Raw genomic sequence first — 16,258 nt, forward strand, 5'->3', positions numbered from 1 at the left:
AAAACGGGCCGACTTGGGGAAGAATAGGTCACTCTGGAATCCTTGTCAGAAAACTCAGTGTTTTGCTGCTAGGGAAAGACACTTGGAAAAGCTCAAATTGAAAACTCATCCTTTTCTAATAGAGATTATGAAGGTCTAGAGTAATTTTTCCAATGAAGTACAAGAATAGAGATTTTATTTGGACAGAATGTTTGACATACACACAAAATGCAATTTAGAAAATACCTGATGAGCTCTACTTTGTGCCATCCCAGGCACAAGAGAAGCATGCCAAGAAATTATATGAATATTGATATGCGGGGCTCAGTGTTAACCCTTTATTTGCTGAGCTGAGGAAATCCTTGGGAGTCCTGGGCAGAGGGTTGGGCAGAGGTCTGGGAATAGTCGGGGAACTTAGGGAAGTGGCTGTTTGTTAATAAATAAACCATGCTTACTTAGTAATTTGTATGTCCCTATGGATGCAGACCAGCTAAAGTATTACCTCTTCCCTTACCACTCTTCCTGTCTCCTTCCCTGAGGTAATCCTTTCTCCAGGATACTTAGAGCAGGGGCTCTTAATCTTAAGGATGCCGTGGACCTATTTGTCACTCTGAAGCATATGGATTCATCTAAGAATGTTTATAAAAGCATAAAAAATACACAGGATTACAAAGAACCATTTATATTGAGATACAATGGGAAAACATTTAATAATTGTGATAAAATAACACATTAAACATGAGATCTAGAGCTCTAGTAACTACCATGAGTTCAAAATAATGATGAAGGTAAATGATATTTAAGATATCTGCAGCAAATGTAGGATGATATAAAAATAGCCATGGTTTCTATTGCTGTCAAACCACTTACTGTGGTTTGTTGCCTATACGTATGGAAGAAATGCTAAATTTCAGTAACAGGGTAGTAAAAATAAAGATGTCGTCCCACCTCACATTCACAAATCCTTTGTGTTTCATCCACAGACTGCTTGGGACCCCATGGATCCCAGGTGTCTCCATTCAAATTCCTGTAACAAATACCATAGACTGGTTGGCTTAAACAACGAACATTTATTTCTCAGAGTGTTGGAGGCTTGAGGTTCAGCGTCAGGGTGCCAGTATGGTGGAGTTCTTGGTGAGGACCCTCTTCCTGATTATGTCCTCAAGCGGCCTTTTCTAGGTGTGTGCGTGGTGGGAAGGAGGAGGGAGAATAAGAAGTGTGTATTGGTCTTCATCTCTTTTCTGGCACAGAGATCCTAAAATCCTTGGAATTTCCCAAGTGAGGAAAGCAACTGACCACAGGTCAGATTTGGCAAGGACGATAGTTTGTCGGCCTCTGTACTGGGTTGCAAGTTTCTTGAGGGCAAGAATCATCACCTTGTTTTCTGTCCCTTATATATAGCAACAGTGTCAACTAGATTGGAGTAAAATAAATATGGGCAGAATACTTACTTGAGTCTATAGGTGCTCTATACCTACACATGCTTTCTCGGTATTCGTCCAAAATTCAAATTGGGCAGCAGATGAATTCCCCAGTAGGAGAATTTAAGCCAAACCCAGATTTGTGGTTTCATAGTCTAGCACCATTTTATGGCTCATTCTTCTATAATCTTGGTGTCCCCTAAATGAAGGTCAACTTTTGCCTACAGTGAAGATATTCTTAATGTACTCATACACTTAGAGATCCCAGAGTAATGGTAACTTGTATCTTTTCCACAGAGTTCAATCTGGCCTTAACCTGAAAAAAAAGAGAAATGTTTCCAATAGCGAATTTTAGATACATACTTGAACAAAAAGGAAAATCCCTTCCCAACCCTTTTTCTGCTTTACACTCTTCAGATTTATGTGTTCAACAACAGTAATCATTGTGAAAATCACAGGAACTGTGAAGTGCTTATCCCCTACAGAGATTAATATACCACTTAATATCAAAGGTAAATGGATTTTTTTGAATGTTCTCTAAGTTATGGAAGCAACAGACATATACTCTAGCAGGCTGTTTAAGAAGCAAGATGTTAATCACAACTCCAATATAACCATACTTGTGACAACATTACAAGGTGATTATTAGTCATGCTTGCCCACCTGTAAAATGCTGACTTGACTAATATGCATATTGGCAGCATACAGAAAAGGTGTTGGCACCTTGCCCAAGGTCATGGACAAACTTGAAGTTTCATTAAGCCATATTGATTATCATGCAAAATATCGAACACAGTTTTACTCAGACATTCCATTTACATGGGCTGTTGAAATCAAGATAAAAATACTGAATTCTGTGAACTTAATTTCAGAGATCGTTTTTCTACACATGAATTATGATATCTAATAAATTCCGTTTAGACATTTTAATGTAACCCTAGAGTCTGACTAGGCATATATATTTTCTGCAGGTGAACTTCATGTACACAAATTACATTAATTAACAATTATACCCAGTGTTTATCAAATAAAAAGCAAGTTTCTTGAGTTGGGGGAAGTTAGAGAAAACAAGACAGGGACTTTTCTCAGAGGGAGTGTAGTACAAACTTATTTGAGGTAATGTAATATAGACAGAGATAATTGACCGTGTTGGTAACATGTGCAAAATGCCAGTAAATGACACAGAAAAAGCTATAGTTGTAAGACAAAAAGGTTGTTTATCAGGAGAGACAAGTGATGGAACCTGGCCTTGAAGTGTGAGCTCAGACTAATAGTGCTGCAGGTAACTTAGTACACACACACACACACACACACACACACACACACACACACACACACACAGTTACTGCTGTTACTCCATTGCTGCCTTATTCACTAAGACCCTCCTCCCTTCACTCCTGAATTACTGTGGCCTCTTCCTGGCACTCCTTACTCCTTGTCTGAACCTGTGCGCACAGTGTATCGGAACAGTTTTCCTCACACTGAGCTTTTATCATATTAACTACTGTGCCCTATGGTTTGTACAAAAAGTGTTACTTTGATGGCGCCAGTGTTGGTCCGTGTTCTGCTTGACTCCGGTGTTTCTGAATCCAGTGTGTCCCTCCTAGATTAGTCTTTCTCAGCTATCACTATGATATCTTTCGATTTACGAGATGTAATAGAAGCTTTTATATACTGTTACCAGGAGTATGCACTGTGATGTCTTTCTGCGGGGCAAAGCCTTAAAATGTATATATGCTTTATTTCACCTTGACATTATGCTTTTAATCATGCCTTTGTGCATTTTAAAAATATGTATAATACAACTATTTATTGTTGCTATTTTTAAAATAAAATTTGTTGGCATATCCTAATTGGTCCTTTGGAAGGAGGAGCGTCTATACTGGAAACACCTGGGAACCATTAAAAATGATGAATATAGAAAATACTTTTTTTTCTAGTAAGCATTTAATTTTTTTTTGATATCCCCATGGTATATCCTTTAACATTGTGGTTCTTTGTTTTGTTTTGTCTTTTTAAGATCTCTAGTAGTTTTCTGTTGTTCATCAAATTAATCCTTGCTTCCTATGCTGGCTTCCAGGGCCCTGCATCAACCTACTCTCAAACTGTGTAGCAACCTTATAGAAATCTCAACCACTGCAGTCTGTTTTATCCCTGACTGGACTCCCACGGCCCAAACTCACTTCCAGTTGTGCTCTTGTTTATGTACTTTCCCCACTTGACTACCCTTTGTGTCTCTCTTCTCGTTCAACTCCTATCATTTTTTAAAAATAAATTTATTTATTTTATTTATTTTTGGCCGCATTGGGTCTTTGTTGCGGCTTTCTCTAGTTGCGGCGAGCGGGGCTACTCTTCGTTGCGGTGCACGGGCTCCTCATTGTGGTGGCTTCTCATTGTTGCGGCTTCTCTTGTTGCGGAGCACGGGCTCTAGGCGCGCAGGCTTCAGTAGTTGTGGCATGTGGGCTCAGTAGTTGTAGCTCACAGGCTCTAGAGCACAGGCTCAGTAGTTGTGGCGCACAGGCTTCGTTTCTACGTGGCATGTGGGATCTTCCCGCACCAGGGATTGAACCCGTGTCCCCTGCATTGGCAGGCGGATTCTTAACCACTGCACCACCAGGGAAGTCCTGTTTCGTTTTTAAGGGTCTACTTCTTATGAATCTTGTCCTGATTTTCTCAGTCCTTCGTGGCTATATCATCCAGTTCTATGGCTCGTCTCAAGTAAACAGGTGTTCTGGAAAGCAGCCTGGCTTCAACAGAGGAACTAGAATGTGACTGGAGAATACCTGTGAGATGAGCGTTGTTTTCTGCTGAAGGTTGATTTTTGAAGGCTATTTGGAATGGAGCCTTGCACACACCGGTCCTTGCTGCTTTGTTCTTTTTCTACTTAACCGACCATCTTTGTTCTCCAGTAAAGAGCTGGCCAAGGGAGGAGTCATGTTTTCTTTTTTAGCTTCAAACAATTTTGTAAGGAAAAATTAGGTAAAGTTCAAAGATAAAGGTTTGCTCTAGAGTGCAATATTCCTTTTGTCATCTTTTTCATCTGTTCCTCTGTGGATTACTTCTAGCATCCTCCTGCAAGGCACATACATGGCCTGATTACTCGAGCATTTTCTCCTCTCCCTTATGCCCAAATCTTGATCTATCGCATTCACTGGGCTTAGTCTGAGAACCGAAGAAGAGAGAACTGCATTCGTCCATTTTTGTGTTTGGATCACTAGACTATACCTCAGCCCCATTCACTGGTCCTGCTCAAACCCCTGCACAGCCCTTCTCTACCCCATACTCCATGGGTACTATATATGAATTGTCTTTTTTTAGTTCATGTGCTAACTTAAAATATTTCTATTATGAAAATTTGCAAACATACAAATAGAGAGCATAGTAAAACATGCTTCTTGAATACCCACCACACAGATTCAATTACCAACATTTTTAGTGCACTCTTTTAAAACCCAAGTTTATCTTAATATTTTGTTCTCTTACGCTATAACATCTGTCTTTCTCAAACTTGTTTTTTAGTCATGTGCTTAATAGATCGAATAGTGATCTCTTCTGTGGTATTCAGTTTCAATACTTAATTATTCATTGTCAAAGACAGTGGTATGTGAGAGAAACTAAAATTAAACAAACATAGCTAATATATTGATAACTTCATATGGTAACTTTGGGCACAGGTTACAATTTAATTGTAATTATTATTTCTATTCTATTAAGTTAACCCCTAAACCTGAAAACTAAATTTTCACCTATATTTTTAAAAATTAAAATATGATCGATCATGTGAGTCATTAACCCCGTTCTGGTTACTTACCAGGGAGTGTTATTTCTTGTGAACGTCTCTTATTCTTCATCCGATTTCCTTTGTATATGGTCTTGGAATTACTAAATACTTTCAATGTGTTCTTAGACCGTCTCATCCCTTAAGGACATAAGAGCAACAGGAATCTTCCTTATAGACATTAATACTAGTATTGAAAATTATGAACTACATTTTGTCTGTAAGAATACTTCTTAACTAAATAGGATAGCATTATGATATTAGCTTTAAACCAAGGTTAATCACTTTTATTCCACTGAATAACTCCTTGCTTTTGCACATTATAATTCACTGTTGAAATTCTTTAATTTTTTTTCCTATTTTTTTTTTCTTTTTCTGCAGCTCTTGTAAATGTGAAACTCTGGGCCATTGATCGACAATGTTTTCAAACAATAATGATGAGGACAGGACTCATCAAGCATACCGAGTATATGGAATTTTTAAGAAGGTAGGATGCTTTCTTTTCTCCTGAGAGTGTTTTATTGTCTTTTCAACCTTCCTCTGAAACGCAGCCCGGGGAACACTTTTTGCCTTTATCTCAGTCTTATTAGCCTACAAATTTGTGGAAGTACAAGACTTTGCACTGGCTTCTTTCTATTTCTGCTGCCAAATTTCATGATAGGTGGTTAAGTCAGAACTTCAGAGTTTCATCCAACATCCTCTCATAGAGGAGAGCAGCATAGAGGAGAGAAGCAAGTGAGCATTTGCAGGAACAATGACAACAAAAAGGATATTGAGTCCATCTCTAACTGTTGATCAATTAATATATTTACCTCTTCTAAAGCAACCCACAGTATAAGACCGAATCATCTCTGTGTGAGGTTCTATATTAAAGATCAGATGACTAAGATGAAAAGTTCCAAGAAGAAGTTTATTATCCTTTAATCCTGAATTTAATTTCCCAAATTAAATTCATTTTATGTTGCAGTTCTGAGGTATCAAAAGCTTTTCTTTTCCTGATATTATATATTATGATAATAACTCAGTATACCATAGGAATTGGGAAAAAACGCCAGCTTTCGTTTCTTAGGAATATACTGATAGTCACTGAAATTCATTTGTCTCTAGGCTTATTTTATTTTAAAGAGTATATATTATCATTAAAAAGAATATTGACAACTTTGACTTTTTTTGAAAAAGTTATTTTGTATAATTTTTCTTTTGAAACAGAACCATCACTAAATAGTGATGTACAGAGTATGTGAGCTAAATGGGAGTGCAACACCAATTGAGAGTCCATTTTTGAGAGCTAGAATGTTAAACTGGCCTTTTTATTTTATATTTCTGGTGAAGAAATTGTTTAAATGGAGTCAAAAAATCATATTTTGTGTCAGTGATAGAAAAATCTTAATGGATATCTATTGAATTTTCTTAAAGGCAATTTTGCTGTTCCTTACTTGGGTATTTCTTTTGGTTAACTTATTGTTTCTGATTACATTTTTTATTTCCACATAATTTTTTCTTTATTCCTGGTAAAAGGACAATAAAAATTCAAATATGACATCAGGTGAGACCTATTAAAAAAAATTACTCTATTGGCAAGGTGTTGGTTTTTTTTACTAAAGGTGATTGAATGAAACAGAAGTGGAAATGTGAATTTCTTCTGTTTGAAGATTAGTATAGTTTGCGAGGAAATTAAATTATTCAGGTGCCATCTGTGTATGTTATATATGTATATATATGTTGATATGTGTGCTGATACATAGATGTGTGTATGTGAATGGAGACAGAAAGAGATAAGAGTGAATGTCCATTTTTAAGCCTTTATTAAAGTACAAGTTACTGATTTCTTGTGATGCAGCCCTGACAGAGAAAGATCCCAATTGGTAATCAGTGAAATGCTTGTCTGTGGGACAGAGTTAACTGTTTGTCTCACATACCTAAGAGCTGGGTATTTATGATGCTGGTTTCAGCTTCCATAAGTTAGTTTTCATAAGGAAATGGAATGAGTGCCAACGCTGTCTTTCATGGCTCCAACAAAAACTCTTTATTAGAGGCACAATTTCAGGAAATTGTACATGTCTCTGTGTGTGTGTGTGTGTGTGTAATTGATCCTGGATATACTTTTATTTTTGTATTCTCAGAGATGCCCAAATTTATCATCTATTTTGACAATTCAAACCTTAAACAATAAAAGTTGGTTCTCTTAGATTGCGTAAACATTTCTTGTTGGTCAGCTTAGAGCAAGTGGAGTTGAACTGATTTACTAAAAGAGACAGGCACTGACTTTGATGTCACTCTTCATCTGGCCACTCTGTAAAACATCAGGTCCACATCATTTGTGTATATAGTAGTGGGCTGGGAGTCCAGAAAGGTGACAAATGACCACTGTTGCCTGGGGCCAGCTTTAATCTTCCTAAATTATTACTGTGACCAACTGGTTCTCTTTCTACAATGCTCATAGTTCCTGTTGAATTAGTTACAGCATCATTAGCTGGGTATTCAAGGTCCTCCCACAGCCAATGGCAGCCTGCTTTTTCAGCCAGATTTCTTCTCACCCCAGGCAAACCAAATGATTCCATGTGCCCAAGCAGACCTTGTGCTTTTATATAGCACACTGCCTCTGTTGCCTTTTCCCCCACTGTCAATGTTTAAGTCTCTCTCTTCTTTTTATATTCAACTAAAAGCTGCCCTTTCCACAGATACTGATGGTTCTACTGGGAAGCAATCTCTCTCTTCTCTGGAGCTTCATTTCTACCATGTGTGTTATTTTCTACTTTATTATAATCTCACTGCTAAACTTATCTCTACTTTTAAACTACAGACTTTTCGGGACTAGAGCTATTTCTTAAGCATCTTGGTATTCTTCTTTGGCACACAGCTTACCACTTTGTAGACAGGCAGTTTACAGGACAGTAAGTGTGGGATGAGTACGTAAGTTGAAGGGCCCACTGGAAAATAAAATTCAGGACTCCTTTTGCAAAAATTGTGAAAAATTTCAAGACACTGGTGGCATAGTATGAAACCAAGTATAGTGATCTTCTAATCTTGGGCCCTGTGCTATTATACTTGTGAAACTAAGAGTGAGTAATCATTCCTCCTTCACTTTCCCAGGTTAATACTTTCTGCCATTTATTTTGCAAGGCTGTTGGAATGACATAATATTCCCCAAGGAAATGTAGATCTTGTCAAAAACTAAGATGACCAAAATTAATTAAACTTCTCTACCATAACTTCAGAATTTTTTATTTCCCTGTTTATTGTTGATTTTAAAATTCTGCTTACTACTCTTACATTACGTAAAAGCTTTAAAAGTTTATATAGTTAAGTCAACCAACTTTTTACTTTATGGTTTCATGTTTAGAAAGACTTACTTTATCATAAAAACATAGACTTAATACTTAAATCCTCTGTAGCAGCCTGTGTGTGTGTGCACGTGCGCTTGTGTGTATGCGCATGGCGGGGTGTTTTTCTCTAATATGCTTGCTAAAAACTTTCATCTGAATTTTTCTACTATAGATACATATACTTCATAGTTTGTTAAGGATTTAAGCAATGTGACACAATCAGAAAAATTAAAACTCTAGCAGATGGTATTAGAAATCATCAGAATTCTTCACAGTGAGGGTCTCTGGTACATTGGAATGCCTTCCTAATGGAGGACCTTCAAGGGCAGGGACAGGCTAAAAGAGGAGTAATTCTGTATCACTGCTCATCTCCCCATACCACACTTCACTTTTCTAAATAAGCAGTAAATTTGGAGGGTGAGAAAAGGAGGGGACATATCAGACATGTAAATGCATAGACAAAATGCAAGGATTTTTCTTATCAAAGTCGGTTTTTTTCATTCCAGTGTGTTTACTCATTTTGTAACCACCATTCGTGTGGTCTGGCCTCCTCTTTGCTATTAAACACCACATCAGACCATGATTCTGGTCTTTAATCCTATTTAGTTGTTTCTCTTTTGTGCTTAAATTTCACATTCCCTGATGTAAACACATGTTCCTATGCAAGCATAGCAAAACCAAAAAATATGCAAGGGGCAGTGCTGCTAAGCAAGGTACGATTGCTATAGGTCCAGTAGCGATTTTGTGAGATGCATTTTCTATCTTCTTTGGCTACTGAAAAACGCTGTTGTTTTGCAGATGGATTCTGAAAAATAACTGCTAGAGTTAACTGCCAGAGTTAATTTGTGTTGCTTTTTTTCTGAGCATATTCTCTGTGCTACTGTTGGCACAGACATCTATACCCGGAGGAGCATTAGAATGCAGTTGTGTGACCACTGGGATATGCTTGAAGGAACTGGGTTTTCTGTTGGCCCCAAACTATGATGATGCTGAACCTCTATTTATCGTAATGCCTCCCTGACAAATCAGAGACACAGCAGGGACTGTTTGGAATTTAAGCTACTCAATCAAGCCTGTCGACCCACAAAAAAACCTTTTCTTGATCCACTAAGGAATCTTTTGGTAAGGCAGATATGCTCGCATCATCATTCTGCATAAAACCTTTCCATGACTACTACTCACTCCTAAGATAAAGTACGTCTTTGGCACCGTCGTCAAAGCCCTGCTTCCTCTGGCTACTGCTGACCTCCCTAGGTTCGTCTCACTCTCCATCTTCTCCTTCCTTGTCTTCTCATTACCTCTTTGCTCTAGTCCCCTGGTGAGCCTTCATTTCCTTATATGCTGTGTTCCCTCGCAATGGAGATCCTCCTAAGACACTCCTCTTCCTTGGAATGGATGCATTTTCTAGGGTGATCTATGGTGTAGCACTCTGGAAATGGTGTGCCATTATGGCAGAAAAAAGAATCTGGTCTCAAACAATTACAGATTTCTGATTTACCTTCCTTAGGTTGAAAGAGAAATTAATAGTATTAGCCACCAAGTTTCATGTTGTATTTTCAATAAATAGCGTTTTAAAGTTTAGGGATTTTGAAGTTCTTTACCTATTTGATTCTCAGCTGACTCTCCAACCATTAAGGTAGTTTTCAGTTTTGGGGTTTTTTTTTTGTTTTTGTTTTGTTCTGTTTTTGTGGTACGCGGGGCTCTCACTGTTGTGGGCTCTCCCGTTGCGGAGCACAGGCTCCGGACGCGCAGGCCCAGCGGCCATGGCTCACGGGCCTAGCCGCTCCGCGGCATGTGGGATCTTCCTGGACCGGGGCACGAACCTATGTCCCCTGCATCGCAGGCAGACTCTCAACCACTGCGCCACCAGGGAAGCCCAGTTTTCAGTTTTAAAACTAGCAGTCATGTGGTTTGGCCCTCTTTGGGCAGAAGAGTGGATCTTCTTCAGGGATCTCTGATCAGATCCCTGGAAGCTAATTTATAACAAAGCCCAAAGCTAATGGCTCCCTATGAGGGCCGTAGCAGCATCCACATACAAGGTGTCCAGATGAGGAGTGGACCTTTGGCAAATCATAGAACTATTCGGTTGATTAATCCTTCTGCCCCAGTTTTCTCATTGAGAGCCCTGGTATACATTTTGATGTTGTGTAAAGGTTCCTTATTCCGTATGTCCATTCCTAGGGAGTAAGCCCAAATCTAGTTTGTTATCCCCCCTTATTCTCTAAAACAATAATACTTGTATATACATCTAACATATAATTAAATGTTACTTACATATGCATATTAGAAAAGTAAGTGATTCCTTTAAAAAAAAAAAAGCAATATGACTTTGTTCTAGAAACTTCATGCTATCCTTTGGATATCAGAATGACCTTCACTATGTGGATAATTTCATTTGGGGTTGACTCTGACTTCAGTCTATATCCCAGACCAACCTTCCTGAAATGTCTCTTTAGTTGCCTTACATTTCTCTCATCTGGTAGTTTTGACCACACCTGTCACTAGCAGCGGCCTAGCCTACATAATGATGCATCTTCATGTCTGGTCTGATACATCAATAATGATTAAATTTTAGTTTTAGAAAAATCTAAGACAAGATATAGTTTCATCTCTGTGCGCATTTTATAGGTGAAGGAATTGAGTCTCAGAGGCCAAAATAAGTTCACATTCAGTTAGAAACAGAACTTAGAACTCAGGCTTCTGAATTCCCAGTCTGAGTATTCTCCCATACCTGGACTCAAGTTCACAGTTCATTCACAGCTTCTAATGAAGCTCCTCACTGTAGTGAACTTAACATGAGGCTGGGTTAGTGGTATTTTCTTTTTGCCTCTCCACAAAGGTAACATACTTAGATTATTAGTTTGATATTATATAGGCTTTTTTCTATACTCTATATTTTTACTTTCGGCCTGGGGTAATGAAATTTTTAAATGCCTTGCAAGTTTTTTCTTCTCTGATCCAGTTTAAAAACCCCCCAAATTTCATTTTCTTATAACTCAATCCAACAGGTCACCTTGTTTCTCAGATTTTTATTGTTTATCATATTTATAAAAACATAGGGAGAGATTTAGAGTTCTTTGAGTAGAATACAAACTTGTAAGGGATATGAGAGGTTGCTCATTTCACTAATGAGAGAGCCGAGGCCTAGATTGGTTGTGGGAGTTGCCCAAAGTCACACGGACAATTGGTAGTACAGTTAACCCTTGAACAATGTGCAGGTTAGGGGCACCAACCCCCATGCACTCAAAAATCCGAATATAACTTATAGTCAGCCCTCTGTATCCATGGTTCCTCCGTATCTGCCATTGCACATCCTCAGATTCAACCAACCGTGGATTATGAGGCACTCTAGTGTTTACTATGGAAAACATTTTCATGAAAGTGGACCCATGCAGATCAAATCCCTGCTGTTCCAGGGTTAACTCTATACTGATCCAGCTCTCTGCCCTCAGGTAAAGCTGAAATTCAACTGTCTTTTGTTCAAAACCTCCAGCGTATAACTCAACACGATCTTGACTAAACACATGTTCCAGTGTTTCACAATTCCTCTAGGATATGTTTTAATACTCCTGCTAAGATTGCTATATTGTCCATAGGAAGAGAAAGTAACTGCTTACAGCTGCCCTTGTAATGTCAGTTTTGAATGACAGATGTGGAGTGGGGTGTGCAAATTTACATTTTTAACAAGTTCTCAGGTGATGCTCATGCTTTTGTTCTGGGGACCGCTCTTGGGAATCCCTGATATAGGATATAAGATGAAGGTAGACAATATATTTCAAATATTTTAAATGTTTGTGTGACTTGTTTATGAAAAGAGTATTTGTTTAAATTTTGGATTCAGCATCTTATAGGTATGTAATCTTAGGCAAGTTTCTTTAAACAGGCTCTCAGTTTCTACAACCAAAAATAGGGTACCCTCCCATGATGAAGGATTATAATTAGGAATAAACAAAATACGATAATATGAGCAGTTACTGAGTGTGTGCTAAGCAATGTTCAAAACACTTTAGATGTATTAACTTATTTAATCCTCAAGAAAAATCTTTAAAGTAAGTACTAACATTTACATTTTACAGATGAGAAAACTGAGGCCTAAGAGTTAAATAAAGTTCCACTGACTTTGTCCTTGGTGTATCTGGGTTTCTTCCCATTTACTGTAATTTTTTCTCTAATATTGCCCTTTCCCCAAACCTCAGTAATTTTTTCCTTCCTCCCACCCCTGAGGATATGTTCTTAGAAATAAATACTCTGTAATAGCATAAGAGCTGTCACTTTAAATGATGATGAATAAAAGTGATGATGTCTTAGAATTGCTTAGGCTCAGTGATGTTTGGAAATCCACCACCTGTATGTCAGAAGGCACCATTATTACTAAAATGGATATTAAATAACCAAGAACTAAGGGTCACTGTCTTTTGGCATCAGAGGAAAGTGTTTGTGGCTTGAAGCTCCTTTCTACCCTCGCACAGATGGTGGTCTTTAGGCAGGACCTGTCCTTGCTTAGTTAAGCTGAGTTCTGTGAACTTCTTTAAGGAATTGCACTATTTGGGCGTTTATTGATGGAGTATCTTTGGTACACTTTAGTCTAAAGAAATCATGATGCTACTCATGATGCTACTTTTTGGGCACAAATTATGTAAGGGACAACAATATAGTCTAATCAACTTGTTGAGATCACATTTGTGGAAAAGCAAAATCACGATCCCACTTTCCCTAGATTTTATGGGGAGAGATGGCAAAAGAAGGTGCATATGTGAAAATAGTTTTAGGGATTTTGGACCTTTTTAAAAATTTTTCAAAGGATAAGTGACAGACCTTTTAAGCTCTTAAGCTTTGAGCTTTAATAGAGCTTTTCTAGAAGATTGTGAAACCCGCATTAGAATTAAGCTCTGCAAAGCTGGCATAGTTTTAATTTGACGGCAAATGATGTGATGAATAAAGAGGTACTTTCTCACACCATTTTCAAGTTGGCCTGCTTACAGCCCATTTCATGGTAGCAGATCCATTCTCATTAAAGGTGACACAGGAGCAGATAAATGTAAGTGGCCATTAATTTCATGTTGTCATCTAGCATTTGCACAAGTGTCTCCATATTGATCCTTTTTAAAAAGAACATGTAATCTGATATTTGCATAATGATATAGTGATTAAAATTATTCATCTACAATGTTTACGTATAGGCATACTCACCTCCACATATGTGAATTCCTTCTAATTCTTGCAAATGATTAATAAGACATCTGATTTATGGTATTTGTGGCTAAAATTGTCCATTTAAGTCAAGTAATGAGTCTTATACAGACAAGTACTGTTTGACTCTGAGGAAGACAAGGCCCCAACTAAGGGACTTAGTACATTGATTCATTATGCTGCTCGTCCTGAGGCTAAGCTTGAAAGGATGTGTCCCTTTGGGGATTGTAGGCTGACTTTCCTCCATCATGTTCCTAGGATAGTTTCTCAACACTGGGGTTTAAAAAACTAAAGCCGTGTGATAAAGCAGTTTAATATTCCCTCATTTTATTGCTGTAGTTTTGATCCTTATAAATCATTTCTGTAGTGAGGCTTCTGTATTTTTTATTGAAGTATAGTTGATTTACAATACTATATTAGAGGCTTATTTCATTTCTGTATATTTCATGCTGAGCCTACTTACTGCCCTTCTTTTTAAAATGTTTTGTATGCCAATGATTGGTGCATCTGGGACGGTGTTGTTTTCCATCAGGAGAATTGTTCCGTAATGAACAAGTTCAGAAGGAATCCATGAGCTTTTAGGGAAACTAAGAACGGGGAGCTCCTTGGATCCCGGCAACCTAGATTTCTCCACTAGATGTAGAAATCTGCTTCCCCACAGCTGGAGAGACATCTGAGAATCTGGAGTGTGGATGAGGAAACTGTTGAGGGACAAAGTAAATATCCGGGTGATTTAGACAAAGTACGTGTCTCAGCTTGTACGTTTTATCTGTCCTGGGAAGAGGAGAGTACATCAGTTTGTTTAGAAAAAGCCTGAATAAGGAGAAATATGACTCATAGTTTCTGTTTCTAGGGGGTGTGTGTGTGTGTGTGTGTGGTTTTTTTTTTTTGTCTTGGAATAAAGTTATTCATAATTTATTTACCAATATGACTTTACCAAGGTGACCTCTTAAGCTTAGAATCTGGCTGTTAAGCAGAAAGGGTATCTCCAAACCAGACAGTCCTGCTTTTCTGCTTTGCCTCGGGTGTAGGGAAAGTGCACTGGAATAGGAAGCCATGAGAGGCAGCAGCTGGCATGATGTCTGGTAACAGAAAGACGGGCTGGGTTCTGATCACTCCCCCACAGTGAGAGTTTTCAGAGCAGTGAAGGAGACAAGGGAGGAAACAAGAACAAAACAGCCCACACCTGCTACTTTATACACATTATCTCACGTACCTTTGATGGGATTCTTTGAGGGAGTTGGCGTTATTCCCACTTTATTGAGGAGGCAACTGGAGTTATGAAAATGGCAAGCTTTCCCACCATCACACAGCTGGATTCAAAACCAGACCCGGTCCCAAAGTCCTTGTTCTCTTGATCACATCAGGCCAGCTTCCTGAAAATGGATAATGTCAGGAGATCAATAGATGAGTATTTATTATTTTTTTATATATAGAAGAAAAGTGCCAATTGGTGAACATATTAAAAAAAGTCACAAGGATAAATAATGACAAAATTTATTTGGAAATTCATTTCTTGATGCATTTCAACCATTGAAAAAAATTCCTAACATTAATTTGTGTGTAATAATCTATCCATATATGAAAGGAATCGTGAGGTTTTTTTCTTTAATAGGATTTACTTTTTTTTCTTAATTAATTAATTTATTTAGGGCTGTGTTGGGTCTTCGTTTCTGTGCGAGGGCTTTCTCTAGTTGTGGCAAGTGGGGGCCACTCTTCATCCCGGTGCGCGGGCCTCTCACTATCGCGGCCCCTCTTGTTGTGGAGCACAGGCTACAGACGCGCAGGCTCAGTAGTTGTGGCTCACGGGCCTAGTTGCTCTGCGGCATGTGGGAGCTTCCCAGACCAGGACTCGAACCCGTGTCCCCTGCATTAGCAGGCAGATTCTCAACCACTGCACCACGAAGGAAGCCCCAATTGTGAGGTTTTGAAGAGTTATTTAAAAACAGAGGGGAGAGGATATTTTTTCTTTGAAATCTCCTGATAAGCATAGTATTTTAAAATTTGTATGTATACAACAAATGATAGAATATTTATGTCAGCCTAGGATTCCAATTAAGCAGTGTAACTTCAGTTATTCTATAAATACATAGGGTTTAAAATTATTCAGTACTTTGAAGAAATTCTGTTTTCTCAGTTGACTGGATGGGGTCCAATGGGTAAACAGTGCATTCCATGTTTGGAAAAAACTCCTTAAGTCCTCTGGTCTGTTGTGCAAACAGATAAATTAAAGTTGCCTCAGAGGATGGACTTGTTTGTTTTATTTTTTGAAAGAAATTAAATCCATGAGTAAATTTAACACAGACAAGGCCAAGATTTAAGGCAATACAAGGAACATATTAAAATTCAAGGACTTTAGTTGCAGAGAATTCTGAATTCTTACAAATTTCATCTCTCTTTTGCTCATATGCACTCTGAACTCTGTATACTTATAAGTAGCATTGTTTGCTGAAATTATGTCCTGGTGTTAGAGACAGGGGAGTTACAGGGAATGAGAGATTTTTGCTGTTATTGTTAATCTATGTTCCAATATCAGCTGGATAAAAATATGAAAAGATACTATA

At 38.1% G+C, this 16,258-nt stretch overlaps 1 protein-coding gene across 2 annotated transcripts in view; it reads left to right on the forward strand.

Annotated features, from left to right (window-relative positions):
• The window catches only part of PRKG1 (protein kinase cGMP-dependent 1), a 1,078,644-nt gene that overhangs the window by 645,968 nt on the left and 416,418 nt on the right, over window positions 1–16,258 (forward strand). For both annotated transcript variants that reach the window (XM_033841580.2, XM_033841582.2), the window contains exon 4: window positions 5,560–5,665. In XM_033841580.2, the coding sequence (XP_033697471.1) occupies window positions 5,560–5,665 (106 nt within the window). The remainder of the gene's footprint in view (window positions 1–5,559; window positions 5,666–16,258) is intronic.

Source organism: Tursiops truncatus, chromosome 16 (genome assembly GCF_011762595.2).
Source record: "Tursiops truncatus isolate mTurTru1 chromosome 16, mTurTru1.mat.Y, whole genome shotgun sequence".
Taxonomy (NCBI): Eukaryota; Metazoa; Chordata; class Mammalia; order Artiodactyla; family Delphinidae; genus Tursiops; species Tursiops truncatus.